This window comes from Microtus pennsylvanicus, chromosome 17 (assembly GCF_037038515.1).
Source record: "Microtus pennsylvanicus isolate mMicPen1 chromosome 17, mMicPen1.hap1, whole genome shotgun sequence".
NCBI classification, from domain to species: domain Eukaryota; kingdom Metazoa; phylum Chordata; class Mammalia; order Rodentia; family Cricetidae; genus Microtus; species Microtus pennsylvanicus.
In genome coordinates this window covers 3,591,324-3,608,415 of record NC_134595.1, presented here as the reverse complement: position 1 = coordinate 3,608,415, position 17,092 = coordinate 3,591,324, and the positions used below count along the sequence as shown (strand labels likewise).

General features: G+C 46.7%; 1 protein-coding gene across 2 annotated transcripts in view; it reads right to left on the bottom strand.

The window, feature by feature from the left end:
- Positions 1-242: 242 nt before the first annotated feature.
- Positions 243-17,092, bottom strand: part of Nrp2 (neuropilin 2) — a 119,791-nt gene continuing 102,941 nt past the window's right edge. The window contains exons 16-17 of one of the 2 annotated variants that reach the window (XM_075952041.1): positions 6,577-6,627; positions 243-3,465 (exon numbers count right to left, since the gene is read on the bottom strand). In XM_075952041.1, coding sequence (XP_075808156.1) covers positions 3,161-3,465; positions 6,577-6,627 — 356 coding nt within the window. In that variant the 3' untranslated portion in view covers positions 243-3,160. The remainder of the gene's footprint in view (positions 3,466-6,576; positions 6,628-17,092) is intronic. The other variant, XM_075952043.1, reaches the window with a different exon arrangement.

The following is a 17,092-nucleotide window of genomic DNA, read 5'->3' as shown; positions in this document are numbered from 1 at the left end:
TGCTGGTTCCTTGATATTGGACTTCTCAGCTTCCAGAATGAAGAGCATTAAATGGTTAACTCACCTGACCAATGGCATCCTGTTGTAGCAGTCCAAGATGGCTAACATGGAGTATTTCCCAGGACATACAAGTGTGAGTGGTAAAATCCGGAAAGGTTCCCAACACATGGAACAATCTGGTTACTCAAATCCAAGTTTTTTTTTGTTTTTTGTTTTTTGTCTCCAATAAAGACAATGCAGTTCTGGCATAATGTTTATTTAAATAGTAATCTTAAAAAGGCTTTATACAAATAATATAAACACAGTTTGACATTGTCTATTTTTTACATTGTAGAATCACAGTAAAATCTCTCGAGTTTCCGTGATCTGGCTCAGCCAGCAAATGGTCAAAAACTGCACATCCTGGAAAAGCTTAACTTCCCCCCCGCCCGCTTTCTTGTCATTCATGCTCATTCCTTGGACCCTCATCCCTGTGAACTCCCCATCCCCACCAAAGAGAGAAAGCAACCCTGTGGTCCTGTGGACCGCCTAGTCCGGGAGAGCGTGGAGGTAATGTGTCATTCAGTACAAGGCAAAAAGGGCATCAATACTGTGAGTTAGGTTTCCCAAAGGGAACAATTCAAGGAGATGGGCCAGTTGGCCTATCTGCCGATAAAGATAACCAATGCACCAAGGAGCCCCCTGGTCAAGTCAGAATCAGACCCAGCCCCCTTTCTTTACATCTTACGACAGACCAGCCTCCAGCCTTGGTGAGGTATCTACTTGTAGCCCTGGGGACCCTGTTTCTGTTTAGCCCTCAGGGACCACTCAGAGCCTCAAATCAGCCAAAGTGAAATGGATGCAGGACTTGTAGAGGGATGCAGGTTAAGTTGCACATAACTTAGAACTGCAGGCTTTAAACGGGGTGGTCTTTGGGGAATCAGAGAGGGCCAGGGCTCCCAGAGTGGGCCTTTGAACTTCTCTTCTCCCCACAAGCTCTCAATGTTCTGAATTCTAGCTTCATTGGGGGCAGCGGGGATAAAGATGAGAATGAGCTAACACAGACTTTCTTCTACTGTGTGCCCAGCTCAGAGGGCATCTAACACTAAGCCCCCAGGGCTTAAAAGCTTAACTTTTCACCTCTACCACTGTGCCAATGAGTGCCAAGATCAGCAGTGACACTCAGGCTCTGGGTCAAAGTCACAACACCACCACTGAAATCCACGTGACCATTCACATACACAGTAGATACAGAGAACCCAAAGGCGCGCACAGACACACACATGTGGATAAATAGTGTCGCTAGGACTGTTCCCTCTCTGCATACAAAACACTGGGACATCACCATCTGAACTAGCATCTTCATAAGTTAACATTTAAAGGAACCAGCCAGTCCATCCACCCTTCTTCATTTGCCTGGGTTCGAGACAAACAAAATTGTGGGTGACCACAGCAGCAAAAATAGTGAGACAGTTTCCCACTTATATGCAACAGTCTGGGCAGACTGGCAGGGCCTGTAATGTATTTCTAGGGCACAGACACTCTTTAGGCATTTTAACACAAAGTCAAGATTTGGATCTTGAGGACAATCTTATCTTTCACACAGTTTTATTCTGTTCTTCATACCTCCCTTTCAGGAGTCATCTAGGGTCTGATTTTCCCCAGGTAGCAGGATTCATCCCGCTGTGGGTCAGCGGTGAGTAGGGGAGCTGGGAATGGAGTCACCGGGGTGAGAGAGAGGAATGCCTTAACTTGTGAGACAGTCGTCATTCCTACCCAGAGGGAAAATAGGTTTGTCTTCATTGTTTTTCAAGGCACTTAATAAAAAACATATAAACTGCTCTGTGTATGTGTGTGTGTGTGAGTGCGTGCATGTGTGTGTGTCTGTATTCATGGCACGTGATGTGTACGAATAAGAACTGGTCTTTCTGATTCTGAAGCAGTGTGGTGACGACTTCATCCACAGCACCTGTGGACTTGTGGGTAGCAGTGACTCACGATGCCGCTGTGCTCACACCGCTGCCAGGATGGAGTCTCCCTACAAGAAATCAGTGCCATTAACCTAGCAAGGAGACCGAGTCGACAAAATGTCTCTGTCCACATTGCTCAGTCTTCCCGACACAGCTGGGGTTCTCCTTCCTTCTCCTTTGCTCTGATGTCCGTCTAGTGGCCAGGAGGAGACACACTGACAGCTTGATTTCCCACCCTGCTCTGAGACCAGAGAATAGAGAAAAATCTCTCTCCATCTCTCACTCTGTGTGTGTGTGTGCTGTGTGCGTATGTGAATATACGTATATGTTGTAGAAGAACTAATAGGAAAAAGAAAAGGCAAAGCCACCAGCAGAGGCCCCACAAAGGGACACCCCACAGTCACAAACTCTGGGTCTAGATTAAGGAATGGCCCCCAGTCATCAAAGCATTTTAAGGCTCGTCTGTGTCTAACCATAGAGGTGTGTCTATGGATTCTGGCGTGTGAAGTTTCGGTTCTGGTTTATTTTAAATTGTATATAAGAAAGAATTGTTCAGGCTGACCCTAAAATGGCAATCTTCCCCTGGATTAAAAAAAGCTAAAGGCAATAACATCCCACTTCAATATGCTAGGACTGGAAATGGCAGCTCCTCGGGCGGCTGGCAGAATCTGAACGCAGCCCAACAAGTCTCTTCAACTGTGAGACCATCTGAGGACGAGCTAAACTGGATGGCTTTTGTTTAAGTTTCCTTTCTCAAGATGGAAGGGCTGGAAAGATCTTTCGCTTTTCAAGTGTTGATTAGAGAGAGGAGGGGATCCCAACCCTCTCCCCACTTCCCCACTGGACAAGTCATTCTCTTCTGCCTCTTTGAGTTGCTCACAGACCAAAAAGATAAAATGTAACAATGCAATCATAATCATAATGAACCCACAAATGAACAGAACTGTGACTCCAAAGAGATACGTTCCTGTCCGTCCCCACAGAGGACGCAGCCCGATTCCTGCACTGACTTGGCCACCACAGTCCTGGGGGGCGGCACTCTTCCTCCTGGCTGCATCTCACTCTCTCCCTAGACTGTCCTGTCCATACCTTCAGTATTCTGGATCAGTTTGATTGAGATTATGGCATTCAGTTTCCAAAGGGGGAAAATGGACTCTTCCCTAGCTCCTCTCACTGGGACGAAGCCTCAGGCGCAGTTCAGGTGCAGTCCGTCAAGCCTCAGAGCAGCACTTCTGGTGGTTCATCTTGACCTTGTGCTTGAGGCCGTCGTAGAGCTCAAAGTTGTAGTTCTCCAGTGTGGTGCAGCTGCGCGAGCTCAGGCCCGAGTAGGAGCAGGTGCAGTAGAGCAGGAGCCCCGCGCAGGTGGCGCCTAGCAGGACGCCCAGCGAGCTCATGGCGATGATGGTGATGAGGATGGGGTCCAGTGTGTAGAGCCAGCTCTTCTCCTTGCCGGATGAAGGGCCACCAGCCCCTGAGGTAGGGGAAGAGGAGTTGCTCCAGTCTCCCTCATACTCGTCTATGGCACAAAACACACAAGATTAGAGGCATGGAGACATCGTAACTGAGGTTCCCCAACCCCGAGTCTCTTTGGGGCTTAGCAGCGAGCAGCAGGCACTTGGGAAGCTTCTATGTCCTAGCTGTATCTTTTGGAACCTGGGACCTAACCTCTTCCCTGGCTCGATTCTCTCATCTATAAAATGGAGACATTAATAAGACAATCTTCTGGGTTGTTAGGAGGATTTAGTGAACCAATAATTGCCAAGTGCTTGCAGCCTGGCACATGGTAACTACAGCCTCACCCTATCTATCTGTCTGTCTGTCTACTATCTATCTATCTATCTATCTATCTACCTATTATCTACCTATTATCTATCTATCTATCTATCATCTATCTATTATCTATCTATCTATCATCTACCTATCTATTATCTATCTATCCATCATCTATCTATCTATCTATCTATCTATCTATCTATCTATCTATCTATTATCTATCTATCTATCTGTATGTATGTATGTATCTACATGTATGTATGTATCTGTCTATGTGTATGTATATATCTGTATGAATGTATGTATGTATCTATCTATATGTATGTGTGATCTATCTATCTATCATCTATCTATCATCTATCTATCTATCTATCTATCTATCTATCTATCTATCTATCTATCTATCATCTATGTGTATGTATGTTTGTATCTGTCTGTCTATCTATCTATCTATCTATCTATCTATCTATCTATCTATCTATCCATCCATCCATCCATCCATCCATCCATCCATCTATCTATCTATCTATCTATCTATCTATCTATCTATCTATCTATCTATCTATATGTATCAATGTGTAGTATGTATGTATCTATGTGTATGTATGTGTGTATGTATGTATCTATCTATTTGTATGTATGTATGTATGTGTATGGATGTATGTTTGTATCTATCTACCTACCTATCTATCTTTCTTTCTATGGTATCATTGTATTTATTTATAAAGGGCATACCAGGCTGACCTTGAATCTGCCTCTACTTCATGGGGGGTGAGATTATAGGCCTGTACCACCACCCCCAGTTTTATGTATGTTAGGGATCAAACTCAGGGCTTCCCACAGCTAGGAAAGTTCTTTGCCAACTGAGCTACAGTCCCAGCTCTTACATTTTTGTTCTTTAAGGACTGGTGATATATTTGGTGATAGAGCACTTGCCTCAAATGCCTGAGGTCCTAAATTCAATCCCTAATACTACAGAAGAAAGACAGAAATAGATACACAGCGGATGTTTAAGTAAACCGACTTCCATTACTTAGTTCAGGTTTTGTTGTCTAGTTTGTCTTGCTGGTGACAATCAAACCCAGGGCACCATGCACAGTAGGCAGGTGTGCCGCCCCTCCGATGTGTCTGGAGCACTCAGGGTTTAGCAGACTCCTCGGGGGACAGTGCAGTGCCCGGGATGGATCATATGCTGTGGGCTCATTTCTTTGTCTATCTCATGCCTCACTTCCAACCGCCTCAAGTTAAATCAAAGCACAACCTGAGATTGTTTTTATATCAAGAGTTTCCCCGCTTAGCATTCCTGGCCATGTAAGTAGCACATTTCCTTTCTAGCCCTCAGCTCTCCTTGACAGCTACACTAGATTGGTACAGGTTAAACTGGCTCACTGTTCATGTTTAAGTTCAAACCCTTAGCACGTTAGTAGGATGCGGTCTTACTGGGAGTCAAGGCCTCTGCTGAGGCAACAAGAAGAGGCCATTAGGTTGAGCCCTAACCCAATCTGACTGGTACTTCACAGAAAGGAGGAATGTGGACATGAGCAAATTCAGAAACGGTCATGTACAAACCAGGGAGACAGAGAGATGGGGAGAGAGAACCTCACAGCTTTCAGAAAGAACCAGCCTTGTCCATACCTTCACCTAGGACAAGCCTCCAAAGTGGAAAGAAAATAAATTCTGTAGGAGAAACACCCAGTTTGTGGCCTTGCCATCAACTCAGGAAAAGACATCCGTAGGAACTGTGTGCAGGACCCAGCTCCTCAGGGTCCCCTAAAAAGTCCACGAGAGAAGGAGAGGGCACTACATTTTTGTTAGTCGGTGCTGCAACCGAGGTTTATAGGACCTGAGTGACCAGGTAACTCACTCTGGTTTGCCACAGAGGAGTTAAAGGGCCAGGAGACAGCCCCCTGCACACCCCTCCTCTGGCTTTAGACGTTCATGCTTCTCCTTGATCTACTGCAGACTCCCACGTAGGTCACTTGAGCTCTTTTGCCCATAAAAGGAGAGTTGGAGTGTTTTGTGCAGGGAGCTCCTGCAGCCAGCTGACAAGGTGCTGTTTGGGTTTGTCACTCCAGTTTCTATAACTACGCTTGACGTTTCTGACTAAGGTCAGGTTAAAAGCAACTTCTCTAGGAACTTCTAAATGTTCAGTCTTGACCTGAAGTTGTTCTGTGAGTGTGGGGGCTCCCGGTCATCAGACTTGGTGCTCACACAAGTCCCGGAGGACCTCACTACTGAGTTCAAGGTAGAAATTACATCTACGTGTTTGCCTCCCCTCCCCCAGGACTCTTGAATTAGCCTCTAGAAGCATGTGCATTTGAAATGCCAAGATAGAGCTTGGAATAAGTGTGAAAAAAAATGAGGTGGCCAGCGTGAACCAAACCCTTAAGTCTTCAATAAGCAACACCTGGCATCTTGGATAGTTGGACAAGATTCCCTGTAAATGGTGGAGCACATTGCTCATGCTAGCTGGAGACGGTTCACAGTCAGACAACTCACTCAGGCCTCTCTGTGGAGGATGTCACTGGGGTCAAGCACTGACAGCAAAGAGGAGAGCACTTTACACCTCTAAAGGGTTTATCCAGATTTGAAATCCACCGATAAAGGAAGTTGCCTGAAATGGGGGCCTGTTTTGGATTAGACCAAGAAAATCTGATAAACTTTCTAAACCTGGAGATTTTGCGAAATCACTTCGCAAAGTGATTTCTTTGTTCTCCTCTGGGCTCTTTTCACTTATATTTCTGACTGATAGTTGTAACTGCTGGTCTTCCAATAGCCAAAACATTATTTTTTGTTGATGTTTTTAACAAAAGTTGAATTTCATGATTATCTGTTAAATCATAGTGATACCCACCATCAATTTCATCTTCATAGCCCTCTCCCCCATGGATTTCTGGAATGTCCACTATTAAAATAAAGAAAAAAGGAAAACAAACACACCAAATTATCAGAAGTTCTGTCATTGCAACCAAAAGGCAAAGACTCAACCATTTTTGAGCCTGGTTCCCCATTGCGGTGGGCTTCTAGAGAACCCCACGCTTTTAGATCATTTAGCATGCGTGTTGCTAGGGTATTTCTCCTGCAAAAGAGCTTTCTTCCTACAATAGCGAGAAGCACAAAGAAAGGTCACATCTTCAGTAATCAGTAACCTCTGTCCCTTGTCTTTTCACAACTGCCCTTCTTTACTAGCTGAAGTGTGGGTTTCAGTGAGGCCCCTTGACTTCTATGTGTATCCCCAGCCACCATTATAATGACAAATACTTAACGTAGCAAACTAAATCTCCCCACATGCAGGACTCTCAGTAGACACAAAGTGCTAAGGCATGGATTGGGTAACCACAGGGCAGCTGAAGGAGGTCATGCTTCCTCATCAGATGCCTCAATGTAAAAGGATTGTAAAGACGATCTTGATGTCTTCTTCCCTTCCACCTGTGCTGCTGTTTCTTACCTTCCCCACCTAGGCTATTTTTATGTTTTGTTTGTTTGTTTACAGCTTAGACTAGATCAAACATAGGCACCCAACCTAACTAGTTCAGGCTTGAATAGAGCTACTAAATTCATTTACCCTGAAATTTTCCAGTATTATCAATGCCTATCTTTTTCTTTTATATGATAATTTGAAGGTGTTTCATGCACAACACTGTCCAATTTATAGAAATCCGAACCAAAGGAAATTACCTGTCTAAAATGTTAAACCATTTAAAAAGAGATTCAAATGTGTGATAGTAAACAGAGTCTTCTCATTTCTGCCCATGTCTCCAGCTAATTAGGACACTCAAAACCTCAAACAGCTGAAGTAACAAGGAGAAGAAAGAACTTTAGACCACACACAGTGTCTTGCTCGTCAGCATTTGTGTATCGGGGACCATCACCTTGACCATGAACTGAACTGAGAGATCTATCACTGTCATTCTTTAAAAAAATCTACTTATTTCTAATCATACTAAAAGTCTCCTTCCCGACTGGCCAAGTGCTAAAGCGTCTACACATCCCACAGCCTCTGGAAAAGGCCGCACGGAACAACCTGCCAAGATCCACTCAAAGGACCAGTGCCACATGGCACTGCCATGTGGCACTGGTCCTCTATGACTCCAGCCCAGTCCCGGCATGCTTTAGCGTAGCAACTGGCACCTGCAGGCCATGCCAGCTTTCCTACCTTGATGCCCATCTCCTGCATTATCCTCCAGGCCCCCACAAAGCAGGCTGTTGCTTTGAAATGAAGATGTGAACATGATTCTACAAGAGGCAGGTGGTGTCTGTCACAGGGATCACACTGAGCTTGTGAAAGTCAACCCAGACTTTTTTAAAAATAGGATTATATGTATTTTTAAAAATAAGAACCTGGAAAAAGCTCACATTTCTGACAATTAATTAGTTTGATGGGATGTTCAAACGTCTTAGCATCTTCAAGGTTAGAAGATACAGAATACTGTATATATGTAATACGTGAGTCAGACTAGGGAAATAACCATGGGCTCTTAACAGTGACCTCGGGTAAAACCCTGCACTTGCTTTTGGTCTTTATCAAAGACAAGAAAATTTCTCAGAGGCTGTAGTGTTCCCTTGCTCCATCTCACACCCCAGAGAAGAAGACCGAGGTCACCACTGATCGCTGACTAGAGAGGGAAGGCTGTGGCATTGATCTAGAAAGGAAAGGATTAAGTGGATGGCAGTGACTGTGGGGACATTTTTTTCCTAGGCCTGCTGGCTCTAAAAGCAGTGGACTGGACAAGATGGCTTCCTAAGAATTGACCCGTTGCTAAGTTTCAGTGGAATTGATTGCTCAGGCCCAGCTGAGATTCTGCACCTGGACAATCAAAGGCCACTTAAGGTAAGGAACACTTCAGTGGCTCTGGTTCGCTCTTGGAATAAACACTGATTCCAGGAATTTGTGTGAGTGGGAAGGGGTCAAGAAAAGAAGAAGTTAATCAGCCTTTTCAAAAGCGCATCTGCTCGCCAAGCCTAAAGAGAGAATAGCACACTGGGGAAAACCCAAATAAAAGGAACATTTGTACAGAAAGCAATTCACTTTGATAGCAATTTCTCTAGTCCCTTTGCTCATGTCCTTGATATCTGTATTTGATTAAGAGATTTTTCTCTTGGAAGCTCCTTTGCTTTTCGCTGGCCTCTTGTTCTTTCAGTTGAGCCCACAAGATAAACCTAAGGATGCTTTTATTTGTTTGTTTGTTTCTTTCCTTTTAGGATGCAGGCAAGAAGGTTGATACATGGGGAGGGGAGTGTTCTGGAGTTCTGGCAAAGACAAGTAAGAAAGGGAGGGGCAGTTGCCACCACGAAGTCCAGAAGGAGGGGTCCTGGCTCCCACAGGAGACAGGAAGAAGGATGATTTGGAGCTCCAGGCAGGGAGTGAGGTGGCAGCTGTGTGGGAGGGGGAAATGTCAGCCTGAAGATGCTGTGCCAGCTGGGGAACCGAGGACAGGTTGGCGATGACAGTATTTAGAATTCAGCCTCAGCGGCCGCAACACTAGAGAGGAGGACTCAAAATTGTGTTAGTGGTAAGGTGTGTTTGTGAGTGTGAGCGAGGCTGCGGCGTGAAATGAGCTAACCTCACAGCAGTCCAGGTCAGGAGGAGACTGCAACACCCACAGGACTCCCACTTGAACCTTTGTGCTCCCAGGACCCCGTTTCTTTCTTGGTCCCTGTGTGAATTCAGTCTCAGGCCAGTCTGACCACAAAGCCTGACCTCAGGGCCTAATGCAATGGCTCCCCTCCCCGCTTGGTTACTCAGACTGTACTGGACTCAGTGGGCTGCTGAGATTTGTTCACTTCCATTGGGTATGCAGGACACTGCACTGCAACCACATCTCCATCACGCCATCCTTGTGTGTGTGAGTGTGTGTGTGTGTGTGTGTGAGAGAGAGAGAAAGAGAGAGAGAGAGAAGTCTGTGGTGTGTGTGTGTGTGTGTGTAAGAGAGAGAGAGAAGTGTGTGGTGGTGTGGTGTGTGTGTGAGAGAGAGGTGTGTGTGGTGTGTGTGATGTATGTGTGTGTGGTATGTGTATGAGAGGTGTGTGTGGTATGTGTGAGGTATGTATGTGTGTGTGTGAGAGAGGTGTGTGTTTGTGGTGTGTGTATGTATGGTGTGTGTGTGTGGGGTGTGGTGTGGTGTGTATGTGGTGTGTGTGATGTGTGTGGTGTGTGTGCATGGTGTGTTGTGTGGTGTGTGTGTGTGTAGTGTGTGTGTATGCACAGGGAAGCAAAAGGACAATATCAAATATTGTCCTCAGATGCTATCTATCCACCTTATTTTTTTGTTTCTGTTTTTTTAGACAATTGGCCTAGAACTTGCCAATTCAGCAAGCCTGGCTGGCCAGTGAGCCCTATGGCTGGTCAGTGAGTCCTACAGCTGGCCAGTGAGCCCTATGGCTGGCCAGTGAGCCCTACAGCTGGCCAGTGAGCCCTATGGCTGGTCAGTGAGCCCTATGGCTGGTCAATGAGCTCTACAGCTGGTCAGTGAGCCCTACAGCTGGCCAGTGAGCCCTATGGCTGGTCAGTGAGCCCTATGGCTGGTCAGTGAGCCCTATGGCTGGTCAATGAGCTCTACAGCTGGCCAGTGAGCCCTACAGCTGGTCAGTGAACCCTACAGCTGGCCAGTGAGCCCTACAGCTGGCCAGTGAGCCCTACGGCTGGCCAGTGAGCCCTACGGCTGGCCGGTGAGCCCTACAGCTGGCCAGTGAGCCCTACAGCTGGCCAGTGAGCCCTACAGCTGGCCGGTGAGCCCTACAGCTGGCCGGTGAGCCCTACAGCTGGCCGGTGAGCCCTACAGCTGGCCAGTGAGCCCTACGGCTGGCCAGTGAGCCCTATGGCTGGTCAGTGAGCCCTATGGCTGGTCAGTGAGCCCTATGGCTGGCCAGTGAGCCCTATGGCTGGTCAGTGAGCCCTATGGCTGGCCAGTGAGCCCTATGGCTGGTCAGTGAGCCCTATGGCTGGTCAGTGAGCCCTATGGCTGGCCAGTGAGCCCTATGGCTGGTCAGTGAGCCCTATGGCTGGTCAGTGAGCCCTATGGCTGGTCAGTGAGCCCTATGGCTGGCCAGTGAGCCCTATGGCTGGTCAGTGAGCCCTATGGCTGGCCAGTGAGCCCTATGGCTGGCCAGTGAGCCCCAGAGGTCTGCCGCTACCCATCCAGGCAGCAGGATGGGCATCCTCTACCACTTGACTGGATCACTGACTCGTCACTTCTCCGGTAGCTTCTAAAGACTTCTTATTTGTGACCTGAGGTTTGGAGTTTCAAGATTTCCCTGGTAGGCATCACCTAGAAAGGGGAGGCTACATCACATCATGCTTCAAAGCAGTCTTGACTAACAAGTTAAGCAAACATCACTCATAAAGAGGGTGTACTTGGTGTCCAGAGAACACACTGGAATTTGGGTAATACGGGTGCACAGAGTTGGGTGTCTACCATTGAGACTCCTCAGTATAGCGGGGAAACCAAAACTCTCAGCCCCAGAACAGCACAGGGGAAAAGAAAGCATTTATGAAGGGGACTCCACAGTGCAGCTGGAGTCCAGAGAGGGAATTAGGCAAAATAAAGTTGGGCAACTGTCAGCAAGGAAGATGCAGGTATAGGAAAGGGGACACTTCAGCATCCCGGCTACTGCGAGGTGGGCTTGGGGACATTCTATGCTGGGCTTGGGGACATTCTTCTGTTCCCCATCTGTTCGACTGTCAGGATCAGCAGCTGAGCCTTTTCTCCACACCCTCATCTCTTGGCTTTTTGGCCTGTATCCCCCATGACTCACAAATATCCTACTGTGTCTTCCTCTACCAGTGAGGCAGACTGGTACCTGCTGTCAGCTGCTGAAGACCAGGCAGTGAGCGGCTGAGATGAGCTCAGGTGCCTGAAAGGGGTTAGCCATAGCTTGAACAGCCACGCCAGCAGAGTTGCCCCCATCCCAGAATGAAAACCAGTAACTAACAAAACCCTGGCCACTTTCATGTGGAAACGGTAGCCTGAGGTCCAAGAGTCACCTTGTTCCCTCAGGTGTCTCTTTCTTTCTGCAAGATCAAGAGACAGTAGGCACAAGAAGTGTCTCAAGTTGTTGCCTGTCTCCTGCTGTGCTGTGTTTTTGGAATGGGAGACACAGAGGCTAGTTACCCAAACATCTCTGCACGTCTCCATAACTCCCTCACCCTAGAAGCATCAACATGGTGGTGTCCCGGTCAGCAGATCATAGCACTGTGGCACCGACGGTGAGTATCCACGCCTACTCACTAATGTGAGTGCTTCTCCCCTGAGGGGCCTGGAATACTGCCTGGGACTGTCGGACCACACATGCTAGTCAGGGGAAACACCCCTTGATATGCCAACCTGCAGCTGGGAAACCCCACCAACCTTGATTTTCAGCTCTCCAGATAGAATTCTTGCTCTGGCTTTCTTCCTATCCCGGGCCCCGCCCCTTTCTGCAGTTTCTGTCAGGAGATTCTCAGCCTTCACTCTCACCACTTGGTAGGCTGTGGTCTACTGTGAGTGCGGCGGCCTTGCCAGTGTGCTGTGTACTCTCTGCATCGTAAGAGAACTTCACAAGCTTGCCAGGGGAATGGGCAGCCTGCTTCAAGCCACTGGCTGCTTTTAAATAATTTAAGACAGCCCATCCCCGGGTCACTTGCGTGTGATCATTTCAGAACACTGATGTGCTGATTTTCTCCGATGAGCCCCTCCCATGACAACACTGAGCAGGAGTGTGAGAGACCAAGCTTGCCACCCAGAGCATGGGGAAAGACACTCAGAGGAACGCTTGGCTTAGCGTTGCTCTGATCCTGAGCAGAGGCAGCACGGGGCATAGAGAAGCGCAGGCCCAGGAGCAGGCGTCCGTTTCTCAGTTTGGTCCTAGACGTCAGAGCCCTGCCTGTCCTGGGTCCACTCTAGCTCCTCTGCTCTGGAGCCCATCTTAGCATCTACCGTTCCTTCCTTACAAAACATTGATTCTATTTTGTCCTAAAGTGTGTTTGTGTGAGTGTGCATGCCCTGTGTGAGTGCCCACGGAAGCCAGAAGAGGGTGCTGGAGTTACAGGTGGTTGTGAGCTGGTTGTCTACAAGAATAGTATACAATCTTAACAGCTGAGCTGTCTCTCCATGCTCCCCCAATCTGCTCTTCTGATGAGGGCTGACATACACAAGGAGACTTCTAAACACAAGGGCCCCGCCATCCCCATAGTACTCACTGACCATCCCTCAGCCTGGCCCTGTCCTCTCTGAAGTCAGTGAGAAGAACATGAAAAGCGTGGCGCGTTGGGAGCCACAAAGTTCCACTTTTTCAACACTTGCTGTTAACTGTAGACTTGGTGACAAAATGGCTCCTGTGTGACCCTCGCCTCACACCTGGAACTGGGCTAATAACATCTCGGAGAAAGCTAGTCTCCATGCCTACAGAAACCACTAAAATTTAACTACCTTTGAAAGAAGTCAAGAGCCCACCACAGGGAACCTCTGACCATGTTCGTTTCTGCAGGTACCAAGTGTCGTCACTTCTCTTGTGGAGAGGAAGTGGACGGAGGGAGGTCAAATGCAGGAAGGCACTGAACAAAACAGCGGGAGACTGAACTCAAGCTACAGATTTTCAGCACCTTGTTCACAGCCCGTGACTTATTTGGGATATGCTCTTGGCTGTTTAGAACCATTATTGGATTTGATTCCAAGTTCCGGAAGCCCCAAGCCAGCTGAATCTACGGGTCATCCAGGTGGAAGTTCGCCTTCAGAAAATTCTCTCAGCCATTCTGTTGTATTTTATTTTCCCAGCAGGAGACACGACACTGAGATCTCAATAAACCAGAAATAATGGAGGGCTAAGGAGATATTTCTTGGCACTTCAAAATGTTTAATTTGGTTTAGCGTTTAGTACTGGCTGAGGATTCTTCCTCCCAACCACACTTAATTTCCCTAATTCAGCTTGTTCATCCCCAGTTACAGAGAGGAGCCAGCAGTTCAGATGTTGATATAGACCCTGCCAAATCTGCATTTGAGAGTCAGGCCACTTGAGAGCTGCTATCCCTTGCTGGGTTTGGCCTGAGTTTAGCAGCCCCCCCCCCCGAAGATCCTTTAGCATGGATTTCTACCTTTCAAGGTATAATCAAATGGATGGAGGGGCATGGAAAAAACAAATTTTGGAATTTTTCCATGTGGCTTCCATTAGGAAAAGACAAAGAAGGTTGGTATGAGATTACTGGGGGAGTCTGATCTTGCATGCAGTCATTATTTTCTATTATACTTAGTTAAAAACTAGGAAGAACTCCTAAAAACATTTGGAAATGTTAAGGGCAAACAAGAAGGCTGTGAGATGACCTAGTAATACATTCAAGCATGGAGGGAGAGGAGCAGCTGGGGCCAGGAATTCTGCACTGAGCCTCAACTATTGCATGAAAGGAAAAATGCAGCCAGAGACATGTTTAGCTATAATATAGATGAGCTTACAAGGCAGGGCAGAAAGTTATGGAATCTCTCCATCTCCCAAAGAAGGTGTGTCAACAAGCAATTGGCTCTCTGTCCTTTTTGTGGGCTAGATTTATTAAGGAATGATGGAGGGGAAGACACAGAGACTCTCCGGGGAAAGACACTCTGCCTCTCTCCCTGCATTCCCAGAGATGTAAAGAAAAAAGGAATTCTTCTAAATGTATGTGCCAGAGATTCTTCTTTTCCCGGTGGGACTTTTGCCATTTCTTCCATCCTAAAGTCCCAGTAATCAAGCGGGCTGTACCAGTCAGTTTGTCATCACAGGGACTAAAATGCCTGAGGGGACAAACAAAGGGGGGGGGCGCTGTTCGCTTTGCCAGAGGTTTCATAGTCAGCAGTCACGTGGTTCCCTTACTGCGGACTCTCAAGGAGGCAGAGCATGGCAAGAAGGGAAGGGCCGAGCAAAACTGTTCCCTTCACAGTGAGCTTTGGGAAGGAGAGAGAGAAGGTGGGGACAAGAAGGCGCACCCTCAGTGTCACGCTTTCTCCAGGCACATCCCACATTCTGCTAGCCTGTTTCATGTTTATCTGTCAATGCTTTGACCCACTGATTAAACCAGTGCCTTTGGGACACAGTCAGATCTCTACCAACTCCAGATTAAGTCTTTGGGGACATTTTATTACCCAAGCCATAAAAGTTACAAGAAACAAATCTCCGAAATGGGGTTTGGCACAACCTTGATCAACAAGACGGAAGACAGATTTGAAGAATCAAAACGGACACTAACTTCTCGTGTGAAAGTGGGCATTTTCTAGAAGGCTAACAAACTCCACCACTGTCACCAAGAAAATTCACAATACTCATGAGTTGGGCTCTGCTTATACGTTCTTATAATTAAGAACGAGTTTCTAATAATATAATTTTACAGAGGCCAAAACGGTATCATTCTCAATCCGTTCACAAGATAAATTTCTCTAGCTTCTTGCTGGTGGTTGAGGGTTATGATCCCAACAGAAAGGTTCTGTCGGCTTTAGATCTGTCTTCACACAAGAACTTTCCTTTTGGAGGAAATATCAATTAAGCACTTGAGTGAAGGACTCTTCCCTTTGATTTTTTTCCAAGAGAAGGCATTGGCAAAGGATGGTAGAGAGAATGTAAACACACCAGAAAACAAAAGAGACTACCAAGAGGGAGAGGGTGGACTCTGAAGATGAACTGTACCTGACACAGGGGTAGAGGTGACGATTTGGTCTTCCTTGAGCGAGTGCAGGACAGACAGGTGCAGTGACCCCATCTGGAATCTCAGACCCTGGAAATGATGCTGGGTCCAACGCTTCCCATGAACATTATTGATTGGATCACACTTTTGGTGCACAGTTGGCTCGGGCTATAGTGACTTCTCTGAGCTCTGAGGATGTACCCTAGTCATTTGGTCTAAGTCCCAATGACTCTCTTCTCATTCTCAATTCCATATGATGAGCTATTCCTAGAGAAGCAATTGAGAGGCACAATAGCCTCTCCAAATCATTATAATACTCCTTCTAGCCTTTGATAATATAAGGAAATACAAAAGACAAAAAAGTCCTTGGGGCTAAAATGTGTTTCCATGGTTAGCAGGATTTCGGTCAGGGACATGTCAGTTCAAAGTGCTTTGCACACTCCTGTTATGACTGGATCTAAAAGATACCCGCAAGCTGCAGAAGGTACTTAAGTCGGACTGGAGTCTTTGTCTTGGGTAGCGATAATGGTACTAAAAGGGATCAAGTGTGCAACACGGAACAGAGAAGACAAGAGAAGATACTGTGTGCAAGGCTTGGCATATTGGCATTTGGAACCTGCCAGGTCTCACTCTGGGCCTTCTTTATTTCCAGAGTCATGTGCACAGTTCGAAGGCCCAAGAGGAAGGGACCCTAGTTCTTTTGAAGATTAAGAGAAAGCCCACAAGGCACATACATGGCCCTAGACACTCTTCCCTGTGCTCAGAGCTAATGTGCTAATACTGTGACCCTCTTGTCTCACATACAATGGAACTCAAGGCAGTGCTCTTCTTAGAAATAGTGTATTAGACTCAGGTCTCTTTGCTTCTCCTCCTGCCGCCATTCCTTGCTTGAGTTCTGTGGGATAAATAGATTTTCCTACATTTTGAGACATCCCATCAAACAACCGCCCTGCTGCCAATGTCTTTCCTTTATTGCCAAAGCCCCAAGCCTCCTTGGAAGAAAGATTGGTGCCCCCTCTCAGCCCACAAACACTGTTTCTCTCCAGGTCCTCCTTTGGGGGCTTCGAGGATTTCAGACTTCCTCTTGGCACATGGGTCTACCTGAAGCTGCTGGAATCATCTGGTCTGCAGTACAATGCTGTGCAATGGCCTTAAAGGATATTTTTACATAAATTTTTTAGTAGAAAACATAAATAAATAACAACAAGGCACAACACAGTCGCTCTTTGCAGAAACCAAGCAGAACTCATTAATCATGGACAGCAGGACTCTTTGCTGAACCCAGGGACAAAACCAACCTGGGCTACAGCTGCCACTTTCAGACAGGACTGTATTCTCTACAAACCTGGCAGTTAAAAAATATTTTCAAGTTCCAGAGAAGAACTGCCTGGGTTGTAAATTTTCTAAAACTGTCCAGAGTCTTCTGTGGCAAGGGCTGTGCCTACTTTAGACAGTGGCACAGAGAGTAAGTGTTTTCTGCAAATGCACGAAGGGATCCATACCCGTGGGGTCCCCTAGTTTCTCCAATTCTCCCACATGAAAACAAGTTCCTTCATGGTAAACCTTCGCTATTTATTTGCATTGTTTATTAAAAATGCAAGCAGAAAAAGAAGCAAACTTCAACAGTGTTCATTGTAGTATCAGCTGCAACAGTGGAAAGCAAAACAAAAGGAACAACAAGGAAAATTAGGTACAATCCAAACAGCCACAAATGGGGGGATGATTAATAAACTACGACATATCCACA